Source organism: Taudactylus pleione, unplaced genomic scaffold, assembly GCF_031769625.1.
Source record: "Taudactylus pleione unplaced genomic scaffold, aTauple2 ptg002133l, whole genome shotgun sequence".
NCBI classification, from domain to species: domain Eukaryota; kingdom Metazoa; phylum Chordata; class Amphibia; order Anura; family Myobatrachidae; genus Taudactylus; species Taudactylus pleione.
Window position 1 is genome coordinate 321,643 of NW_028286527.1, and position 22,863 is coordinate 344,505.

The 22,863-nt window shown below is 45.1% G+C and overlaps 1 protein-coding gene and 1 pseudogene across 1 annotated transcript in view; one reads left to right on the forward strand and one right to left on the reverse strand.

Annotated features, from left to right (window-relative positions):
* The window catches only part of LOC148435666 (uncharacterized), a 79,252-nt pseudogene extending 77,287 nt beyond the window's left edge, over nucleotides 1-1,965 (reverse strand).
* The window catches only part of LOC148435665 (uncharacterized), a 131,242-nt gene extending 115,502 nt beyond the window's left edge, over nucleotides 1-15,740 (forward strand). The window contains exon 9 of the mRNA XM_088465676.1: nucleotides 14,336-15,740. Within this exon, the coding sequence (XP_088321802.1) occupies nucleotides 14,336-15,029 (694 nt within the window). The 3' untranslated portion in view covers nucleotides 15,030-15,740. The remainder of the gene's footprint in view (nucleotides 1-14,335) is intronic.
* The last annotated feature ends 7,123 nt before the right edge of the window (nucleotides 15,741-22,863 follow it).

Consider the following 22,863-nt stretch of genomic DNA (forward strand, 5'->3'; position numbering starts at 1 on the left):
ATTATTGAAAATATTGTATAAAATTACCTGCAGGCTGTGTGTATAAGGTGTATATAAATCATAAATGTATTCTGTGTTTAGATTTGGGCCCTATTCCTAAGACATTTCAATATGGTATGCAAATATTCCAAAATATGGAGTATTCCGATATCCAAAATACCCCTGGTCCCAAGCATTTTGGATATGGGAGACTCAACCTGTAGTTTAATAAATTGAAAAATCAATGTTTTGGAAACTAGCAATCAGAAAGCCGAAACATTTTGCAGAAAGTTTTTTTTGCATCCTCTCTACTGAAAAAAAAATGTGTAAAAATCTGAGACGGGTAGTGGACATTTCATTTGTTTTGGGCAAACTGATATGAACCCCCCCCCCCCCTATGTAATAAAAATACAACATATCAGTGTGTGCCGGCAGTTGTGTAATTCCCTCTCATACAACACTGTACAGTCCTCAACCTCCTTTATATTAATATTAATAATACCATATATATCAGTGTATGCTGTATTATTCCCTCATATATCACTGTATTGTCCCCTCTCCCCTATATAATAATACCACATATCAGTGTGTGCTGGGAGCTGTATTATTCCCTCAAATATCACTGAACAGTCCCCTCTCTCCTATATAATAATAATACCACATATAAGTATGTGCTGGGAGCTGTGTTATTCCCCCTCATATATCACTGTACAGTCCCCTCTCCCCTATATAATAATACCACATATCAGTGTGTGCTGGGAGCTGTATTATTCCCTCAAATATCACTGAACAGTCCCCTCTTCCCTATATAATAATAATACCACATATAAGTATGTGCTGGGAGCTGTGTTATTCCCCCTCATATCTCACTGTACAGTCCCCTCTCCCCTATATAATAATAATACCACATATCAGTGTGTGCTGGGAGCAGTGTTATTCCCCCTCATATATCACTGTACAGTTCCCTCTCCCCTATAAAATAATAATACCACATATCAGTGTGTGCTGGGAGCTATGTTATTCCCCCTCATATATCACTATACGGTCCCATCCCCCTATATAATAATAATACCACATATCAGTGTGTGCCAGGAGCTGTGTTATTCCTCCTCATATCTCACTGTACAGTCCCCGCCCCCTATATAATAATAACGTATATCAGTGTGTGCTGGGAGCTGTGTTATTCCCCCTCATAAATCACTGTACAGTCCCCTCCCCTCCCCTATATAATAATAATACCACATATCAGTGTGTGCTGGGAGCTATGTTATTCCCCCTCATATATCACTGTACAGTCCCCTCTTCCCTATAGAATAATAATACCACATATCAGTGTGTACCGGGAGCTGTGTTATTCCCTCATATATCACTGTACAGTCCCCTCTCCCCCTATATAATAATAATACCACATAGTGTGTGCTGGGAGCTGTGTTATTCCCCCTCATATATCACTGTACAGTCCCCTCTCCCCTATATAATAATAATACCACATAGTGTGTGCTGGGAGCTGTGTTATTCCCCTCATATATCACTGTACGGTCCCCACTCCCCTATATAATAATAATATCACATATCAGTGTGTGCTGGGAGCTGTGTTATTCCCCCTCATATATTACTGTACGGTCCCCTCTCCCCTATATAATAATAACACCAGATATCAGTGTGTGCTGGGAGCTGTGTTATTAACCCTCATATATCACTGTACGGTCCCCTCCCCCTATATAATAGTACCACATATCAGTGTGTGCTAAGAGCTGTGTTATTCCCCCTCATATATCACTGTACAGTCCCCTCCCCCCTATATAATAATAATACCACATATCAGTGTGTGCTGGGAGCTGTGTTATTCCTCCTCATATATCACTGTACAGTTTCCTCCCCCCTATATAATAATAATATATTATATACAGAACACCTTACCTGGTTCTGGCTGGGTCAGGAATGTCTATGACAAAATGGCAGCTAAAGCCCCTGTGGCTCCGCCCCCTCTGCTCTGTGACTGGGAGACTATAAGAATATGGCCGCCGGTCACCGTACATGAGGACACCATTAGACTATGCAGCTGTTACTCTAGTGATGAGACTGTGAGCGGCAGGTTTAGGTTGCTGCTAGTTACAGGACGTCCTTCCTACTTTGTGCTGCCTGATTGGCCACTCGCTGCTGCCAATCACCGCACTGAGGGGAATGAGAGATAGTCAATAAATAGAGCGGTCACGCGGTCTGATCACATGCTCTGATACAACTTGATGACGTCGGAGGAAACGAAGCAATTCCCAGCCAATCACACCCTGTGCGTTCCACCCTACTTCCGGGATGTGCGTTCCACACACAGGAAATGTGATCTCGACTCATTCGTTGTTGCAGCTTCCCGAGTGACCGTCCAGAGTGTCCGGTAGCAGAAGGTAATTGTGTCCTACTATACAGGGGGAGCAGACTGTGGTGTCTTACTATACAGGGGGAGTAGCCTATGGTGTTCTACTACACAGGGGGAGCAGACTGTGGTGTCCTACTATACAGGAAGAGCAAACTGTAGTATCCTACTATACAGGGGGAGCAGCCAGTGGTGTCCTGTTACTATTATTATACAGGAGGAGCAGCCTGTGGTGTCCTGTTACTATTATTATACAGGGGGAGCAGCCTGTGGTGTCCTGTTACTATTATTATACAGGGGGAGCAGCCTGTGGTGTCCTGTTATTACTATTATACAGGGGGAGCAGCCAGTGGTGTCCTGTTACTATTATTATACAGGAGGAGCAGCCTGTGGTGTCCTGCTATTATTATACAGGGGGAGCAGCCTGTGGTGTCCTGTTACTATTATTATACAGGGGGAGCAGCCTGTGGTGTCCTGTTACTATTATTATACAGGGGGAGCAGCCTGTGGTGTCCTGTTATTATTATTTTACAGGGGGAGCAGCCTGTGTTTATAGCTGCAGAGTAATAATAACAGTAATTAATGGTCAGGGAATAACACATAATAGGTATAACGTGTGTGTGTATATAGATAGTTAGATACCAGATGATACATAACAGGAGCTGGGGAAGGATGTGTGAGAAGGACACAGACAGGCCATGTAACAAAGTGCTGCACTCCCTGAGCTGAGACTGTCTGTCAGGGCGTCTTGTTATCCTGAGCAATAGAGACTCTCTCAGAGACAGCCAGTGGCTGTGACAGTCCCCAGATCCTCAGAGTGTCACTGATTATCCCCCAGGACATGTCTCACCCCACCCTACGCTGCACACACACGGCCGGCAGGCTGGTCACACATGTAACATACATCTGAGGTGCGGTCATTTGTCATTTCATCATTTGTGCAGAGTGACTGATGGGATTCTGTATTGTGTAACCCTTTGTGTGTCCCCTGGGCTGTCTGCTGTCCTATCCCTGTGTTATTAACCTCTTCTGTTCCCTTCCCCCTCCCCTGTGTTACTGACACCTCTGTACATCTGTTACACCCCCTGTTGTGCGCTCTGTATTCCTACGTTACTTCCCCTCTCCCCATATCTGCACCCCTTCTGCTCTCCTGTGTACTCTCCCCTCACACCCCTGTTATCTGTATGACCTCAGTATAGTCACAGACTCAGTTTCTGGAATAAATGTAAAACAAAAGTAAAAAATCCCCAAATCCCTAATTCATGTGTTTGTAAAAGATTCACGTGGAGCAAATTGCACCAAATCTGTGTCTGGGAGGAATAAGACCCCCGGCCAGGAGAGGAGCATTGGTGTAACCTTATACAGTACAGCGTTGTGTGACGGCCTCTGAGGAGCCTTATGGGGCTGGGTCACAGGAACCTCTGACAGACACTGACCAGGGCTCTATGGCTGGGGGGAAAGGGGAGACTTACTGGTCACTCAGTGTTACATGTATGACTGTGTTACATGTGTTCTCTGTGATGTGTATTATATTTATTCCTAGATAATCCTGCTGTGAGGAACCAGAGTCTTTATTACACATCACACATTCTATATTCTCACTGATTCACTGAGGATGAACAAGGACGGGAGTCACAGGACTGAGAGGATCTTACATCTCACCCTGGAGATCATCTACCTGCTGACTGGGGAGGTGAGAGGGTCTGGGGGTGTCACAGTGACATCACTTATATCTATAGTAATAATACAGGGACATGACTGGGGAGGTGAGAGGGTCTGGGAGTGTCACAGTGACATCACTTATATCTATAGTAATAATACAGGGACATGACTGGGGAGGTGAGAGGATCTGGGAGTGTCACAGTGACATCACTTATATCTATAGTAATAATACAGGGACATGACTGGGGAGGTGAGAGGGTCTGGGAGTGTCACAGTGACATCACTTATATCTATAGTAATAATACAGGGACATGACGGGAGGTGAGGGGATCTGGGAGTGTCACAGTGACATCACTTATATCTATAGTAATAATACAGGGACATGACTGGGGAGGTGAGGAGATCTGGGAGTGTCACAGTGACATCACTTATATCTATAGTAATAATACAGGGACATGACTGGGGAGGTGAGAGGGTCTGGGGGTGTCACAGTGACGTCACTTATATCTATAGTAATAATACAGGGAGATGACTGGGGAGGTGAGGGGATCTGGGAGTGTCACAGTGACATCACTTATATCTATAGCAGTGATCGCTGTGAGTCAAAATAAATGTGGGTCCTACCTGACATTTTCTGGGTCCCATCTAAATCCCATGAAGCATGTAGCAGATGACATTGGCCCCAGTAGGAAAATAAACGCCAAATTGGCCCCCACAGGAAAAAATATAAACACATTGATTCAACTTCATTGCACTGTCGCCTGCAGTTCTGTGTCACTGCAGCACTGTAGCTGGAGGCAGAATGCAGGTATGTGACGTCATGTCACCACATCACCGTCTCTGGGTCATGCCAGGATCGGGCTGTCCAGCGCTGCCAAACTACAAAGGATGCAGCACTGTGGGTGCAGGCAGGCTTACATCAGAATATGTGGGGCCAGTATAGTAGGGCTCCCCAATCAGAGGCACACAGATAGGGGTAAGTGGGCAGATGCTCACAAAGGCTGGGTGGGCAGAGGCATATATGGGGAGGGTGGGCAGAGGCACACAGGGGGGGCTGGGGCAGAGCCACACATGGGGGCTAGGGAAGAGGCACACATGGGGGCTGGGGCAGAGGCACACATGGGCACTGGGCAGCGACACAGGGGGCTGGGGCACTGGATAGCAACACACATTGGGGGCTGGAGCACTGGACAGAGACACATTGGGGGCTGGGGAACTGGACAGAGGGACACCTTGGGGGCTGGGGCACTGGACAGAGGGACACATTGGGGGCTGGGGCACTGGACAGTGGGACACATGGGGACTGGGGCACTGGACAGAGGCACACATGGGGGCTGGGGCACTGGACAGAGAGACACATTGGGGGCTGGGGCACTGGACAGGGGGACACATGGGGACTGGGGCACTGGGCAGGCACACATGGGGGCTGGGGCACTGGGCAGAGGGACACATTGGGGGCTGGGGCACTGGACAGAGACACACATTGGCGGCTGGGGCAGAGGCACACATGGGGGCTGGGGCACTGGACAGAGATACACATTGGGGGCTGGTGCACTGGACAGAGGGACACATTGGGGACTGGGGCACTGGGCAGAGGGACACATTGGGGACTGGGGCACTGGGCAGAGGGACACATGGGGGTTGGGGCATTGGACAGAGGGACACATTGGGGGCTGGGTCACTGGACAGAGATACACATGGGAGCTGGGGCACTGGACAGAGATACACATGGGAGCTGGGGCACTGGACAGAGATACACATGGGGGCTGGGGCATAGGACAGAGATACACATGGGAGCTGGGGCACTGGACAGAGATACACATGGGGGCTGGGGCACTGGACAGAGATACACATGGGGGCTGGGGCACTGAACAGAGGGACACATTGGGGGCTGGGGCACTGGACAGAGATACACATTGGGGGCTGGGGCACTGGACAGAGATACACATGGGGGCTGGGGCACTGGACAGAGATACACATGGGGGCCTGAGGCACTGGACAGAGACACACATGGGGGGCTGGGGCACTGGACAGAGATACACATTGGGGGCTGGGGCACTGGACAGAGACACACATTGGGGGCTGGGGCACTGGACAGAGATACACATGGGAGTCTGGGGCACTGGGCAGACACACATTGGGGGCTGGGGAACTGGACAGATGGACAGATTGGTGGCTGGGGCACTGGACAGAGGGACACATTGGGGGCTGGGGAACTGGACAGATGGACAGATTGGTGGCTGGGGCACTGGACAGTGGGACACATTGGGGGCTGGGGCACTGGACAGGGACACATTGGGGGCTGGGCACTGGACAGAGGAACACATTAGGGGCTGGGGCACTGGACAGAGGCACACATTGGAAGCTGGGACAGAGGGACACATTGGAGGCTGGGGCAGAGGTCGTATGTGTGTGTGTGTGTGTGTGTGTATATATATATATATATATATATGTGCGTGTGTTGGGGGCAGCTCTCCATACTCCCCAGGGCCTGGCAGCAGTGACATCGGATCGGCTGCCTGTCATTACAGTGCACTGGCTGCGGGGAGCTTTCAGTCGGCTCTGCAGCACTTTGTACATCGGTGTGGTGAGCAGTCTCTGGACATTCCCTGCTCACCACACTGAGCTCCGCACGGCCGGTGCACTGTAGTGACAGGCAGCTAATCTGATGGTCTGCTACGCTGCCTGTCACAGAAGTCACTCCATGCTGCCGGGCCGGCGTGTATGGACAGCCGCCTGGCAACTCCCCCTCCCCAGAGGCAGGTCCCCCAAACACACCTGGCGGCCCTGGGTGTCTCCTGGCAGCCGCGCAGCGCCCACTATTGCATTTTTATGCAGCCGCTCTGCCGACCACATGTCAAGGACTGGACGCTGCCTCGCTGCTGCTGCTCCCGGGCAGTGGGCGTGGCCAGAGCGGACGCCACACGGCGGTGACTGAGGAGACGCCGGTGGCTATTGGTTGAAAAGATGCCGCCAGCGGTGATAGGCTGCTGCATCCAGCATAGCCCCACACAGCGCGTCCTGCAGGACCCGCTGAATTTTTAAAATCGGGTCCACAACTCCCTATAGCGCGTAAAAACGCGCTATATCGCGTATTTTGCGAACCCTGCTATAGTAATAATACAGGGACATGACTCTGGAGGTGAAGGGATCTGGGAGTGTCACAGTGACATCACTTATATCTATAGTAATAATACAGGGACATGACTGGGGAGGTGAAGGGATCTGGGAGTGTCACAGTGACATCACTTATATCTATAGTAATAATACACGGACATGACTGGGGAGGTGAGAGGGTCTGGGGGTGTCACAGTGACATCACTTATATCTATAGTAATAATACAGGGACATGACTGGGGAGGTGAGAGGATCTGGGAGTGTCACAGTGACATCACTTATATCTATAGTAATAATAAAGGGACATGACTGGGGAGGTGAGTGGATCTGGGAGTTTCACAGTGACATCACTTATATCTCTAGTAATAATACAGGGACATGACTGGTGGAGATGAGGGGGATCTGGGAGTGTCACAGTGACATTACTTATAACTATAGTAATAATACAGGGACATGACTGGGGAGGTGAGGGGATCTGGGAGTGTCACAGTGACATCACTTATATTTATAGTAATAATACAGGGACATGACTGGGGAGGTGAGGGGATCTGGGAGTGTCACAGTGACATCACTTATATCTATAGTAATAATACAGGGACATGACTGGGGAGGTGAGGGGATCTGGGAGTGTCACAGTGACATCACTTATATCTATAGTAATAATACAGGGACATGACTGGGGAGGTGAGGGGATCTGGGAGTGTCACAGTGACATCACTTATATCTATAGTAATAATACAGGGACATGACTGGGGAGGTGAGGGGATCTGGGAGTGTCACAGTGACATCACTTATATTTATAGTAATAATACAGGGACATGACTGGGGAGGTGAGGGGATCTGGGAGTGTCACAGTGACATCACTTATATCTATAGTAATAATACAGGGACATGACTGGGGAGGTGAGGGGATCTGGGAGTGTCACACTGACATCACTTATATCTATAGTAATAATACAGGGACATGACTGGGGAGGTGAGGGGATCTGGGGGTGTAACAGTGACATCACTTATATCTATAGTAATAATACAGGGACATGACTGGGGAGGTGAGAGGATCTGGGAGTTTCACAGTAACTTCACTTATATCTATAATAATAATACAGGGACATGACTGGGGAGGTGAGAGGATCTGGGAGTTTCACAGTGACATCACTTATATCTCTAGTAATAATACAGGGACATGACTGGTGGAGATGAGGGGGATCTGGGAGTGTCACAGTGACATTACTTATAACTATAGTAATAATACAGGGATGACTGGGGAGGTGAGGGGATCTGGGAGTGTCACAGTGACATCACTTATATCTATAGTAATAATACAGAGATGACTGGGGAGGTGAGGGGATCTGGGACTGTTACAGTGATATCTGGGACTGTATGCAGTGATATTTAGTGTCTCCCCAATACACAGGATTACACAGTAGTGAAGAAGACATTCGGTGACTGTGAGACACCCAGCAGCTGTCCCCTTGTATCAGGAGGACTGAGTAGGACAATGAGTCCCATCACGGTGCCTCCACCTCACTCACTGATACATGAGACAGACAATAACCAGAAGATCATGGAACTCGCCAACAAGATCATTCAGCTGCTGACTGCAGAGGTGACTGCTGGGAAGGGGACATTATACAGTAACACCAGGGGATGTGTCTGGTTGATGACTGTATCATTGTGTGTGTCAGATTACTATAAGGTGTCAGAATATCACTGTCTATGTCTCCATGCAGGAGGGGGAGTATATAGAGGAACGTAGGGGTCTGTACAAGGACGTGATGATAGAGAATCACCGGCCCCGCGAATCACCAGGTAAGAGGAGACTGTAATTTATTGTACAGGGTAGAGGAGATATGGGGGTTCCTATATATATGTCATGTGATAATCACATATATACAATGTACTCAGTCACTTTGTGTCTCCTACAGATGGACCCAGTAACAGAAATACCCCAGAGAGATGTTCCTGTCCTTTGTATTCACAGGATTGTACAGAGGAGAATCGCAGGACCCCACAGGAGCATCAGGTAGATGGGATTTAGGGTCTAGCCAATATACTACAGTGACTTTCTCTAAATGATCTGTAGAGCAGCAATGTGTGCCTTATACACTGATATTATACTGTTTAGTCTAAATCAGTGGTTCTCAAACTCTGTCCTGAGAACCCCAAATAGTTCACGTTTTCCAGGTCACCCAGCAGGTGCACAGGTGTATTCATTAGTCACTGCCACATTTTAAGAGATCCACAGGTGGAGCTAATTATTTAACTTGTGATTATGTGAGGAGACATGGAAACCATGCACTGTTTAGGGTCCTGAGGACCGAGTTTGAGAACCTGTGGTCTAAATGAAATCAGACATTATTTTTTATGGGTCATTTAGAGTGAAGATTTTGCTGATATTAAAGAGGAAGATAAAGAAGAGATGTATACGACTGATAACAAAGCAGAAGATACAGAGGGAGAAGAAGAGACATATGTGACTGATATAAAGGCAGAAGATACAGAGGGAGAAGAAGAAATGTATATGATGCATGATCAGCAGTGTAAGGAGAAGGAAATCCCTACAGAAGAAGAGACGTATGTGACTGATATGAAGGCAGAAGATATAGAGGGAGAAGAAGAGACGTATGTGACTGATATGAAGGCAGAAGATATAGATGGAGAAGAAGAGACATATGTGACTGATATGAAGACAGAAGATACAGAGGATAAAGAAGAGACGTATGTGACTGATATGAAGGCAGAAGATACAGAGGGAGAAGAAGAGACGTATGTTAGTGATAAGGCAAAAGTTATAGAAGAAGACGAGACGTATGTGACTGATAATAAAGCAGAAGTTACAGAGGGAGAAAAGGAGACATATGTGACTGATATAAAGGCAGAAGATATAGAGGGAGAAAAGGAGACGTATGTGAGGGGTGATCAGCAGTGTGAGGAGGAGGAAATCCCTACAGATATCAGCACAGGTGAGTAATAATCACTTACTACAGAAAAGAGTCACTTATTCTCCTTGTTCAGTCACTACAGCAATCTCTAATCCTGCACCCTTCTGTGTCAGTACAAACTAATGAGGGAAATGTATCTGCTCAGTGGGGGAGTCAGGAACCATTAGCCCCTATTATACTCCTGCTCTCCTCCTCACATCATGTCACTGTGTGTTACCAGCCCAGAGATCTGCCCAGTCTCCTCCCAACACTCTCTGGTGTATCTCACACATCAGGAGACCTCAGCCCCTATTATACTTCTGCTCTCCTCCTCACATCATGTGACTGTGTGTTACCAGTCCAGAGATCTGACCAGTCTCCTCCTCACACACTATGGTGTATCTCATACATCAGGAGCCATCAGCCTCTATTATACTCCTGCTCTCCCCCTCACATCATGTCACTCTGTGTTACCAGCCCAGAGATCTGACCAGTCTCCTCCCCACACTCTCTGGTGTATCTCATACATCAGGAGCCATCAGCCCCTATTATACTCCTGCTCTCCTCCTCACATCATGTCAATGTGTGTTACAGCCCAGTGATCTGACCAGTCCTCCCCACACTCTCTGGTGTATCTCATACATCAGGAGCCATCAGCCCCTATTATACTCCTGCTCTCCCCCTCACATCATGTCACTGTGTGTTACCAGCCCAGAGATCTGACCAGTCTCCTCCCCACACTCTCTGGTGTATCTCATACATCAGGAGCCATCGGCCCCTATTATACTCCTGCTCTCTCCCTCACATCATGTCACTGTGTGTTACCAGCCCAGAGAACTGACCAGTCTCCTCCCCACACTCTCTGGTGTATCTCATACATCAGGAGCCATCGGCCCCTATTATTCTCCTGCTCTCCCCCTCACATCATGTCAGTGTGTGTGTGTTTGTATGAAATACAGGATTATAATGATACACGTCATAGAGGAATTATAATACAGTCAATATAACAGGTCCTAAAACATGGCAATCACCATTCACAAGATCTGATTGGAAAGTTCAAATGATGCATCTGAATGCCTAGATCCTTGGTCACTGTTGGTGATAGCTGTTTGTGCTCTGTTATTTGTATTTTACAGGGTCTCCTAGTGAGAACGTGTGTGTGTAGTTTTGGGAGAAACTCCATATTGAATACTGTGCAAAAGTTTTAGGCAGGTGTGGATAAAATGCTGCAAAGTAAGAAAGTTTTCAGAAATAGAAATGTTATTAGTTTATTTTTATTAATTAATAAAATGCAATGTGAATGAACAATAGAGAAATCTAAATCAAATCAGTATTTAGTGTGGGTATACAATCGGGAAACCGGCTGCCTTAATACCGGCAGCCGGCTTCCCGACTGTAATATCCCGGTGAGGGTGAAATGCTGGGCGTCTAGATGTAGACGCCTGACATTTCCCCAACGCCGGGAGACCGGCGCTCGGCATCCCGATCGAGGGGATGCCGGGCGCCGCGAGCGGGCAGCTGCGGCGGGGGAGGGTTAGGTTTAGGGCACCCGGGGGGGACGTAGGGTTAGGCTAGGGGGAGGGAGGGTTAGGGGTAGGCACCCTCGGGGGGGACTTAGGGTTAGGCACTTGCGGGGGAGGTTAGGGTTAGGCACCCCTAAAGAGGGTTAGGGGGTTAGGTTAGCTTCTGCTGCCAGGCTCTGCTCATCTGTCGGCCAGGCGCTGCCGGCGGTATTCAATACCGATTCCTTAGTGTGACCACCCTTTGCCTTCAAAACAGCATCATTTCTTCTAGGTACACTTGCACAAAGTCAGAGATTTTATATGATTATAGTCAGGTGTATGATTAAACAATCATACCAACAGGTGATAATGATCATCTCTGAGAAATACAGGCTGGTACTTATCCATCATGCAATACCATCAGGGAGGCGTCTGATTGGCTCCAATTGTATTCTGCAGCAGGACAGCGGCCCCAAACATACAGCCATTGTCAGTAAGAACTATCTTCAGCATAAAGAAGAACAAGGAGTCCTGGAAGTGTGATTATATGGCCCCCACAGAGCCCTGATCTCACCATCATCCAGTCTGTCTGGGATTACATGAGGAGACAGAAGGATATGAGCACGCTACATCCACAGAAGATCTGTGGTTCTCCAAGATGTTTGGAACAACCTCCCTGCCGAGTTCCTAGAAGAATTGATGCAGTTTTGAAGGCAAAGGGTGGTCACACCAAATATTGAGTAGATTTAGATTTCTGTTCTGTTCATTCATTTTGCATTTTGTTAATTGATAGAAATAAACTAATAACACTTATATTTGTGAAATCATTCTTACTTTGCAGCATTTTTTCCACACCTGCCTAAAACTTTAGCACAGTATTGTATATTCATCATATAACCTCCAAACTCATATAATCTCCGCAACGGCTCACACAGTCCCGCCTTGTTCTGGCCGTTGCTAGGCTACCAGGACGCTGCATGATGTCATCACGCTGGCTGCCCTGCCTTCTGGTTCTGGCTCGTTGCCTGGCTGTTTCCCTTTACAGCCCGGCAACTGCAGTGTGTTGACGTAGATTAGGGGGCTTGTACCAGCGGGCATGCTGATTGGGTGTCTGCTTAGGTGAGAGGCAGTGAGGACTTAGCCTCTCTGTTATAGCGTCCTGTCTGCCCTGGGTGCTGACCTGCTCCCTGATACCTCCTGCCTGTTACTGGAATCCTGACTCCCCTGCATCTATTCCTGCCTTTGTGTGCCTCCTGCTTGTTCCTAAACACCCGGAACTGCCTGCACCCTGTTCCTGGCTCCTGACCTGATTTCCTGACCTTCCAGCTCAGTACCTGGTTCATTCTCTGCCTGTTTGCTGACCCTGGTCTCAGCTTCTGCTTCCTGGTTTTCAGCACTGGTCTCCTGGCTCTGGTTTCATTGCACCCTGTTTCCCACTTCAGCTTACTCTCTGCTGCCACCTAGTTTCCATCATAAGCTCCTATTATCTTGAGTATAAGACCTGGGGACATCCAAGTATCTGTGAGAATACAAATCTCTATGGGAAAGGCAGTTGCTATAAGTGACGACCTCTCTGGCCAGACTCTAGGCGTTTATAGGGATCCCTGGGTGTGCCCTAACAAAAAGTGACGTTAATTAGCATAAGATATTATATGTAATAAGTTAGCACATTTATTTACTGAGGATATAAAACCTTTACCTACAATAACACAATATAATGCAACATGTAAATATCAACATATTATCAATAAAATCTGTCTCATTTTAAAAGTCACTTAAATACAGTTACTGCGACTCTAATAAAACCAGCGCCCTGTGAGTCTCATGCAGACCCAGAAAGAAATCTAAATTTCCTATAAATGTGCAGAGAACATGCAGAGCCTTAATGTGACTATTACACAGGCGCGGTAATGTGACTATTACACAGGCGCGGTAATGTGACTATTACACAGGCGCGGTAATGTGACTATTACACAGGCGCGGTAATGTGACTATTACACAGGCGCGGTAATGTGACTATTACACAGGCGTAGTAAGCATTTGCAGTTGCAGCTTTTCTTTCATTACATCTCATGGATGTTGCGCACCTGTTCTGTCGTCCTGGAGGCAGCAGTATTTTATTTCACCTTTATATTATGCAAACAATTGTTTAATTATTTTAAATCATATTTCAACTCTATCATATTTACACCCTCCTTTCACATTACAAATTAAACTCTGGCACAGGCACAGATTTAAAAAAAAATATGTACCAGACACACACATGTAGAGAGAGAGAGAGCACAGTTTGAGAAATGTTACTTACAAATTGTACCTTTTAAACGTCTTAAATTCATCACTTAGATTTTTTTTTATATATTAACCTTATTTCGTTACCGTACATTTATTATATTCCCAACAGGTGGCTGTAACAGAAGGAATATATCGCAGGAGCATCTAATTATATCTCCAGATTCTGCAATAAAAGATATCAGACGAGATTCTCCAATTCCCCACAGTACAGATATGTCAACTCAGCCTTCTGATGTGTCATGTTCTCCCGATAACTTAGACATCTGTATTTTTCCCAATAATATAAATGCCACATGTTCTACAAAGAAAACAAAGCATAATGCCCATCAGCCAGCTAATATACATGTGAAGCCATTTTCATGTCCTGAATGTGGCAAATGTTTTACACAGAAATCAGCTCTTGTTAGACATCAGAGAAGTCACAAAGATGAGAAACCATTTCCATGCACTAAATGTGGGAAATATTTTACACTGAAAACAGATCTTGTTAGACATCAGAGAACTCACACAGGTGAGAAACCATTTTCATGCTCTGAGTGTGGGAAATGTTTTACACTGAAATCAGTCCTTGTTACACATCAGAGAAGACACACAGGCGAAAAACCATTTCCATGCTCTGAGTGTGGGAAATGTTTTATACAGAAATCACATCTTGCTATACATGAGAGAAGTCACACAGGTGAGAAACCATTTCCATGCTCTGAGTGTGGGAGATGGTTTACACATAAATCAGCTCTAGTTAGACATCGGAGAAATCACACAGGCGAAAAACCATTTCCATGCTCTGAGTGTGGGAAATGTTTTATACAGAAATCACATCTTGCTATACATGAGAGAAGTCACACAGGTGAGAAACCATTTCCATGCTCTGAGTGTGGGAGATGGTTTACACATAAATCAGCTCTAGTTAGACATCGGAGAAATCACACAGGTGAGAAACCATTTCCATGCACTAAATGTGGGAACTATTTTACACTGAAAACAGATCTTGTTAGACATCAGAGAACTCACACAGGTGAGAAACCATTTCCATGCTCTGAGTGTGGGAAATGTTTTACACGGAAATCATCTCTTGTTATACATCAGAGAAGTCACACAGGTGAGAAACCATTTCCATGTTCTGTGTGTGGGAAATGTTTTATACAGAAATCACATCTTGTTATACATGAGAAGTCACACAGGTGAGAGGCCATTTACATGCTCGGTTTGAGAGAAATTACATTAAAGTCAGATCTTGTGGGTTATTATTCACACACATTTAAATGGGAAAGTCTGATAGTGAAAATATTTTATCTAAAGAGCAAATCTCATGCATAATATATTTCCTGAGATGGGCTCTTCAATCTCCTCTTCACACATTTATTTTTGTTATTTAAAGGGCTGAGCTGGCCTGGTTTGTGCTACTTTTCACATTGTATTTTTTATGCCGTTACTGTCCATCTCACAAGATAATATACACTCATTTTCATGCATGCAGTAATAAGAGTGCAGGAAAACATGGACAGTGCTCCAGGGACTTGTGTAAAATTCATAATGACCTGTAATGTGAAATTTGGTCTGACACCTGACAAACACGTTCCTCCCATAAGTCTCCTCCCTACCGGCAATAACCAGTGATATACAAGGATGTCCAGGTGCTCAGAAACGTGATGTCATAAATGATCACTGTAATGTCATAGGTTTGTTTTCCAGAATTGTTATTCGGTTAGTGGCGCCATCACCAGGACACCACAAGTGTGAGGAATAAGGACTGTCCTATATGTGGGGGTTCCTGGTGCTCTGGGTGGAGTCTCTGTGTTTATGTGTATGTCTATAGTAAGATCATGATCCCTCTCCTGAGCACAGAGGATGATGCTATAATATGTACTGATAGTGGAATAAATGCAGTGTAATATCTTGTAGTGTTCTTCTTCTTCTTTTATATAACGTCATATTTTATTTTTGTTACATTAATGGGCTGTCATCACTCAGGGATAGATGTGTGATATATTTTATTTTATTCATCAGAGCAATAACACAGTACATATACATCAGAAAACAAAATAAATAATAAGTGGATCAAAGACCCAGTAAGGGTAATAGTATACGAATAATACAATATAAATGCAGAAAAATATTTCCTTCAAAACCAAAAAATGGCATATATTATTCATAATAATCTAAACAGCTCATCCCCCAAAAATTATCCAATTAAATAAAACAGGGAAAGGAGATCCAAAAAGAAACAGATCCCATCTCAGCCTGTAACAGGCAAAAAAATGGACGGATCATCCAGTAAAATCGGGTTTCATACCAAGAAGTATTTCGGAAACATAAATATATTTGGCGCCGTAAGGCCATCGTACAGGAGTCTATAAAACCTTCCCACAGCTGAAAAAAAGCAGCTGTCTTATTCTCCTTAAACAATGTGGTTTCTAGCCAATCCATTTGAAAAGCAAAAATTATTTAGCCCAAAATAAAGAAACAGATGGGGGATCTGCATGGGTCCACATCTGTAATATACATTTGTGAGCCACCGCTGATATAATCAATAACAATTTTTTACTAACTCCCCTACACGAGACACGGTGGCAGGATACCCAAAATTGCCCACTCCGCCGATAGCGGAAGATAACCAAACATCTAGATGCAAATCTGTTGATCGATGACCAAAATCTACGTATAAGGGGCCAATCCCACATACAATGTATAAAGGTTGCATCAGAAGCCCCACATTTAGCACAAAAACTAGTATCTGACAATCCCATCAGGAACCAGCGGTGAGGGGAGAGATACCCATTGTGATAAATGTTAAAGAACATTTCTCTATACATGCTGGATGAGAGCACTGACTGAGAATAGAGGAATGAGCGTAACAGGCTTTCCATGGTAATATGAGGGAATACAGTACACCAGGTAGATAACCCTGTTGATATTTTAGAATGGTCTAAAGGAATCTGAAGAATTTTATAAGTGAGAGAAATTACCCCTCGTCCACCCATAGGTCTAGCTAATAATAGATCCAAAGAGTTGGTCCAATCTACTGGGAAAAGAGTCCGTATATATTGGAACTCACATAGTGTTGTGCCTGATACAACGCCAGAGAGTGGGATTGAGGTAAACCATATTTATCCACTAATTACACCACCCGATAGGGCCGACAGTTTTCAGTGTCGACCAATACTCGGACATAAGGGATCCCCTATCAGGCCATAATGAGAAAGGCGCAGAAGACTCCCCATTTTGAAATTCAGAGTTTAATAGTAATAGGAAGAAGAGAGAATGGTGACAAGTTAAATTCCTTTGCTTTCTAGCAAAGTGCCAATCTCTCCATGCAACCATCAGTAGGGGATTACTAATAATATCCTCAGATAATTCTTGTTTATGGGAATGGAGGAACACCAGTAAGTGCTGATCAGGTAGGAAAGACTGATCTAGCTTTGAATCAGTATATAGGTCCGTCCTGTGCATCCAGTCCCGTATGTATTTCAAAACTCCGGCATGGATATATAGTTTTAAATTAGGTAAATGAACCCCTCCATTAGCCTGGGTTTGTTGAAGCTTCAGCAAACCAATTCGAGAACATTTATTCTTCCAAATGAAGTCCCGAAATGCTCTATACAGAAACTTTTCATTCACCTGTGAGAGCAAAATCGGCAACATCTGTAAGGGGTACAGGAGTTTAGGGAAAGATATAATTTTTAATAAATGAATCCTACCCAAATAGGACAACATAAGGTGACGCCATCGGGACAATTCACCCTCTACCTTTTGAATAAGCGACATCATATTAAGATCATATAATTCCCCAATATAACGTGGTAATTCAATTCTCTAATATCTAAGGGAAGTAGTAGCCCACACCATTGAATATAAGTCAACCCAATGTGGTTTCACCGTGGAACCCAAGCATAGCACCTCTGACTTATCTGAATTAATACTAAAGCCAGAAACTAGCAAACTGACAATTTCTCCAAAATTTTGGGTAGGGTACATTCTGTATCCGAGATATAAAGTAATAAGTTGTCAGCAAAGGCCTGGATTTTAAGCTCCTGGGAGCCCACCATAATATCTTAAAAATCTGTCCAGGAATGGAGAATACGTAGCAATGGGTCCAAAGCTATATTAAATAATAGCGATAAAGGACAACCTTGTCGAGTGCCCCTCGTCATTGTAATGGGGGAACTACAGGTGCCATTAATTATAGTAATCGGAGAACAATATAAAAAGCGGAACAGTTTCGAGAAAGGTCTACCAAAATTCTGTATCAAAGATTTTAAGCAAATGACCCCATGACACTGTGTCAAATGCCTTTTCCGCATCTAAACTCAAAAGCAACGCTCCCTCCTTGAAAAAGGCACCTGTGCCGAAATGCATTGGAGACCCTCGCATAAAACCCGACACTGATCCAGGCTGACCTCCACTAAAGATCCCCATCCCCACCAGGGACCACCAGTGCAGAAAGCTCTCAGCCCACCCACCTGCTGGTCCGCACCTCTCACACCTCCAGTGACCGGCTCCACCCCGGACCAGCCTCTCTCCCCCCCTGCTCCCAGGCATGCTCAGCAACTCATTCCTGGCCAGGGTTGTCTCCACCGTCGATCCCCATTTCCATGAGGGACCGTCAGTGATAAGAGCACCCCACACATCCGGCCGCAAGTCCGACCAGCTCCATCCCGGTCACACTTTCCACATCCCCCCTCCCTGGCTTTTTTTTAATCAGTATCCCAGCAGACCACCGCCCAGGGGTGGTCCCAGCACACGCTGCAACCCAGCCTCCCAGCGGCTCACTCATCCACACCTCTGGCTCCACACCACCAGCGGCATGACCAAGAGCCAACTTCAGCTGCATACTCCGGTCGCTGACCTCCGCAGACCAATCAGAACAGCCGTGCACCTGCAGCACACCAGCAACACGCTGATCCAGCTCACCAACAAACCTGCAGCTTCCAACCTCTCTGCAACGGCCGCAACGTCGACCTACATCACCATAACAAAAAACCTACCGGTAGGTAAGTACTGCCAAGACTCACACCAGCATGCAGGACACCGCACAGGTGTTCCAACCCACTCTGCAAATCCCCCCACCCCCCGAGACTTCCTAGATTGTCGACCATAGGTCCAGCAGGGGTGACGTGCAAGGTCACTGAAGGAGCCCCCTTAAAGGGTCTACCTACCTCCCCAGTCTCATCACCACTCATCACTGAACCCCACCCACCTGCCCGGGATCTCAACAGAGCAGCATTGTGACTACTCAATAAAAGATTTTGTCCTAAATTACTGTGTCTCGCTGGCCTCATTTTGATCCTATTTCATTCCCCTTTTCACATTACTCCAAACCCAATCACACCCTCCTTCTCACTCCCAAAACACCACCACCACCAGAAGAAACATTCCAATTAACACCACTCACAAACACACACAAGTCATCACCATCACCACTACTAGCAGGAAGAGAGCACCTTACCCCCCTACCCCCATACATTTTCAGTGCGGGAAAGGTACTCCCACACAAAGGTGCAGCACCCCGAAACCACAACACACCACTACCCTGGTCAATGAGAGGGCAGTTCTACTGCCCATCTTCAAAACTGTGATAGGCCTATAGGATGTAACCAATCCTGGATCTTTAGAAGGTTTAGGTATAACTATAGGGCATGCTCTATTAAAATTTGGATAATGGAGGCGGCCCTCTAATATACCCTGATACAGAGCAGTGAGAAATGGGGCTATTTGTGGCTGCAACATTTTATAATACTCCCCTGAGAAACAGTCGGGGCCCGGAGATTTATGATTATGGAGATGAGAAATGACCTCAGAGATCTCAATTTCCATAATATCCTGAGTAAAAATATCTCTCTGGGTGGGAGTAAGTTTCGGAAGCTTCGCCTCATTTAGCAGGTCCCAATGTAAACTAGGAAGTTCTGGAGAGACCCTATACAAATACTCATAGTAATGCTGAAATGTGGACACTATATCAGGAGTGGCTACGAAATGGGCAGATGTAGTAGGGTTATGTAATGCCTTAATAGATTGACGAGAGCATTGCAATTTCGCCATATTAGCCAATAAACGCCAGATCTATTGCCCCATCTATAGTAGTGATTTTTTTGCATAATCTGTTTGGGTCCGAGCATTGGTCAACAGAAAACTCTCCAGCAATTGATGATGATGTTTATAAACTTCGAACTTGTTATCAGAGGGGTCAGCCTCATAGGTAACATAAGCTGCATGCATAGCACTATGCAAGGTATCATACTTACTGTGATATTCCCGTCTCTTCCCGGCCTGATAGGCCAGAATATGACCCCTAATTACTGCTTTTGAAGTTTCCCAAAAGAGAACAGAGTCCTCTTAATGTTCTAGATTGTCAGAAAACAAGGGATCCTCCAAAATCCACACAATACTCCAGAAAACCTAGTCTGAATATCCAAGAAAACCAGAGCATGATCAGATATGACTATACTATGAATATCACAAGAGAGTACTAAGGGAATCTATCATCTACCAATAATCAATTCGGGAAAAAGATCTATGTACTCGAGAGTGATAAGAGTGGGACCTATCAGTAGGGTTGAGGAGTCTCCATATATCACATAAACCGTGGAGCAAAATTAATAAGCCTATGCCACCCAGTCCCGGTGATGTCAATGAAGACGAGGTTCCAGAGCGATCAAGTGCCTCATTAGCCACACTATTAAAATCTCCCCCCCTCAGCAGGTTCGGAGTGGGACGACCTAAAAGTTAATTAGAAATCACACAGAAAAAATCCTCATAAAAGCACATCCAACAAAATATAACGACCCACCGGATCACATTCTGAATTAATAATAGAATAATCTAAACGTTTGAACACTACAGCCACACCCCGCTTTTTAGTAGCGAAGGAAGACAAGACACGTTCCTTAATCCAGGAGCTACGCAAACACATTATCCAAGGTTGCCCAATGTGTGTCCTGTAGAAATGCTATATCTGATCCCAGATGGTTACAATGTGTAGCCACTCTTCTTCAGTTAACAGGAGAATTTAGTCCACGGACATTCCAGGAGACCATGCAAATAGAATTATGGACAGCAGAGAACGGGGTAGAACCAGCAATCGAAGTCAATTGTACTAACTAACCCCAATCTAAAATGTGAACCCATGTAGATACTATAAACCACCATGCTATCCTCCCATCCCAGCGAGTGGGGGGGAAGAGCCAGAAAAGAAAAAATGGGTACCACCCGCCAAATCCGGACAATTCAATATACTGTACATATATTGAGAAAAAAACAAAAGCAGTAACATATAAATTTGCTTTGAGAAACTCCATTTTCTAATATTTTCCTCCAAACATAAAAACGAGGTAATGTATAATAATACACAATTCCACAGCACATAAAATTAAAACAGTAACAGAAATGGGAAAAGTCAAAACCAAGAGTATCCCTTATCCCATAAAATAACTGTACAAAATACAGTACATATCCCTCTTTTATAAACAAAGAACTAGAAAAATTAGTATATCAAGCATTTGACCCCGTCGGGCTAGCAGATCTAGTAGGTAGCAAGTGCACATACATTTGGCTTTGTTGAAATCATCAAACATACGGACTACTCCATCCACAGTAACTTTCAGTTTTGCGGGGAATGATAGAGCAAATTGAATGTGGCTATCAAAAAGTATTTTACATAGTGGAGAGAATTCTTTCCTCTTCTGAGACACTTTGGCCAAAAAATCCTGAAAAAGCAAAAGTTTGTGGCCATCAATAACTGGGTAGCCATGACGTCTATAGGACCGAAGCACTAACTCCTTATCTCTGAAGTTATGATATTTAGCTATTACTGGGCGTGGCCTAGAAGCATTGGTAGATCTTTCAGGTCCCAACCGATGTGCTCATTCAATAATCATAGGAGGAGACACTTCAGTTATATCCAAGGCATTATTGAGGTCAATTTGTAAATGGTCAATCAAGGCTACCCTCTTCACAGTTTCAGGAATACCCAAAAACCGGACATTATTTCATCTATTTCTATTCTCCAAATCATCTATCTTATCTAGGAGAGCTTTAATAGTATCTCCTTGTGGAAGATGACTGGAGGGACGACACAGTGTCTTCCACATCACTTGTGCATTGTTCTACTGCATCAAGTCTCTTCGCATGAGATTCTAATTGTGAAACCACCGACGTAAGGGTGGGACAAAATTCTTTGAATTGTTGCTCCATAAGGGGCTTAATGACCGGTAACATCTCCTGGGCCGCTGCTGTAGCTGACGGGGCGGCCAAAACTACAGAATGCTGAGTATCCCCACCCAAGGCCAAAAGGGGTGATGATGGGGCAGTGATGGAAGGGCCATGAGAATTAGAGGGGGAAGACACCGTGGAAGTAGGTGGCTTCACCTAAGAGGCAATGCCCTTAACAGACTTTGTGGTCATCATGAAATATTTATGCATACCCAAAATAACCACAGTAGAAAAAATACAGATTGTAGAGGGACTGCGACATAAACTCAAAAATAAAACATAGCATGACTTAACAATATAGTCAGTAGTACCTTAGAATAAAAGGTTATCACAAAAATATAGGTAACAATACAAAATATTTAGTACCAAATGAATTGCATCATCTGCCACTAGCAGTAAAATCACAATAATCAAAACAAAATATGTCCACAGCAGTCATAGTGACAGTCCCATATATAAAGGACTGTCACTATAGGAAACAAAGGAGATCAGACATCAGCACCACTGAGATTACTTATTGCTCCTACAGAGGAATACACCTGTGTGTATCAGATACAATGGTTAGTGTCTGGCACAATCCATGTAATACATGGTGTGTACAGTCTGTGTGATGTGTTCACACCCTGCCAGTTTAGTCTTAAGCTGGGTGCACATTGTGCCAACAGATCTGCCAACACAGCGGCCGATCAGGTAAGTTATACACACTGCAGAGGACATTAGGGTGTGCAGTCCAAAATAATCCTGATAAACTACAATTAAAATGGAGTATACTTATACTTATAATTTTACTCCATGTTAATTGTAGAGTTTA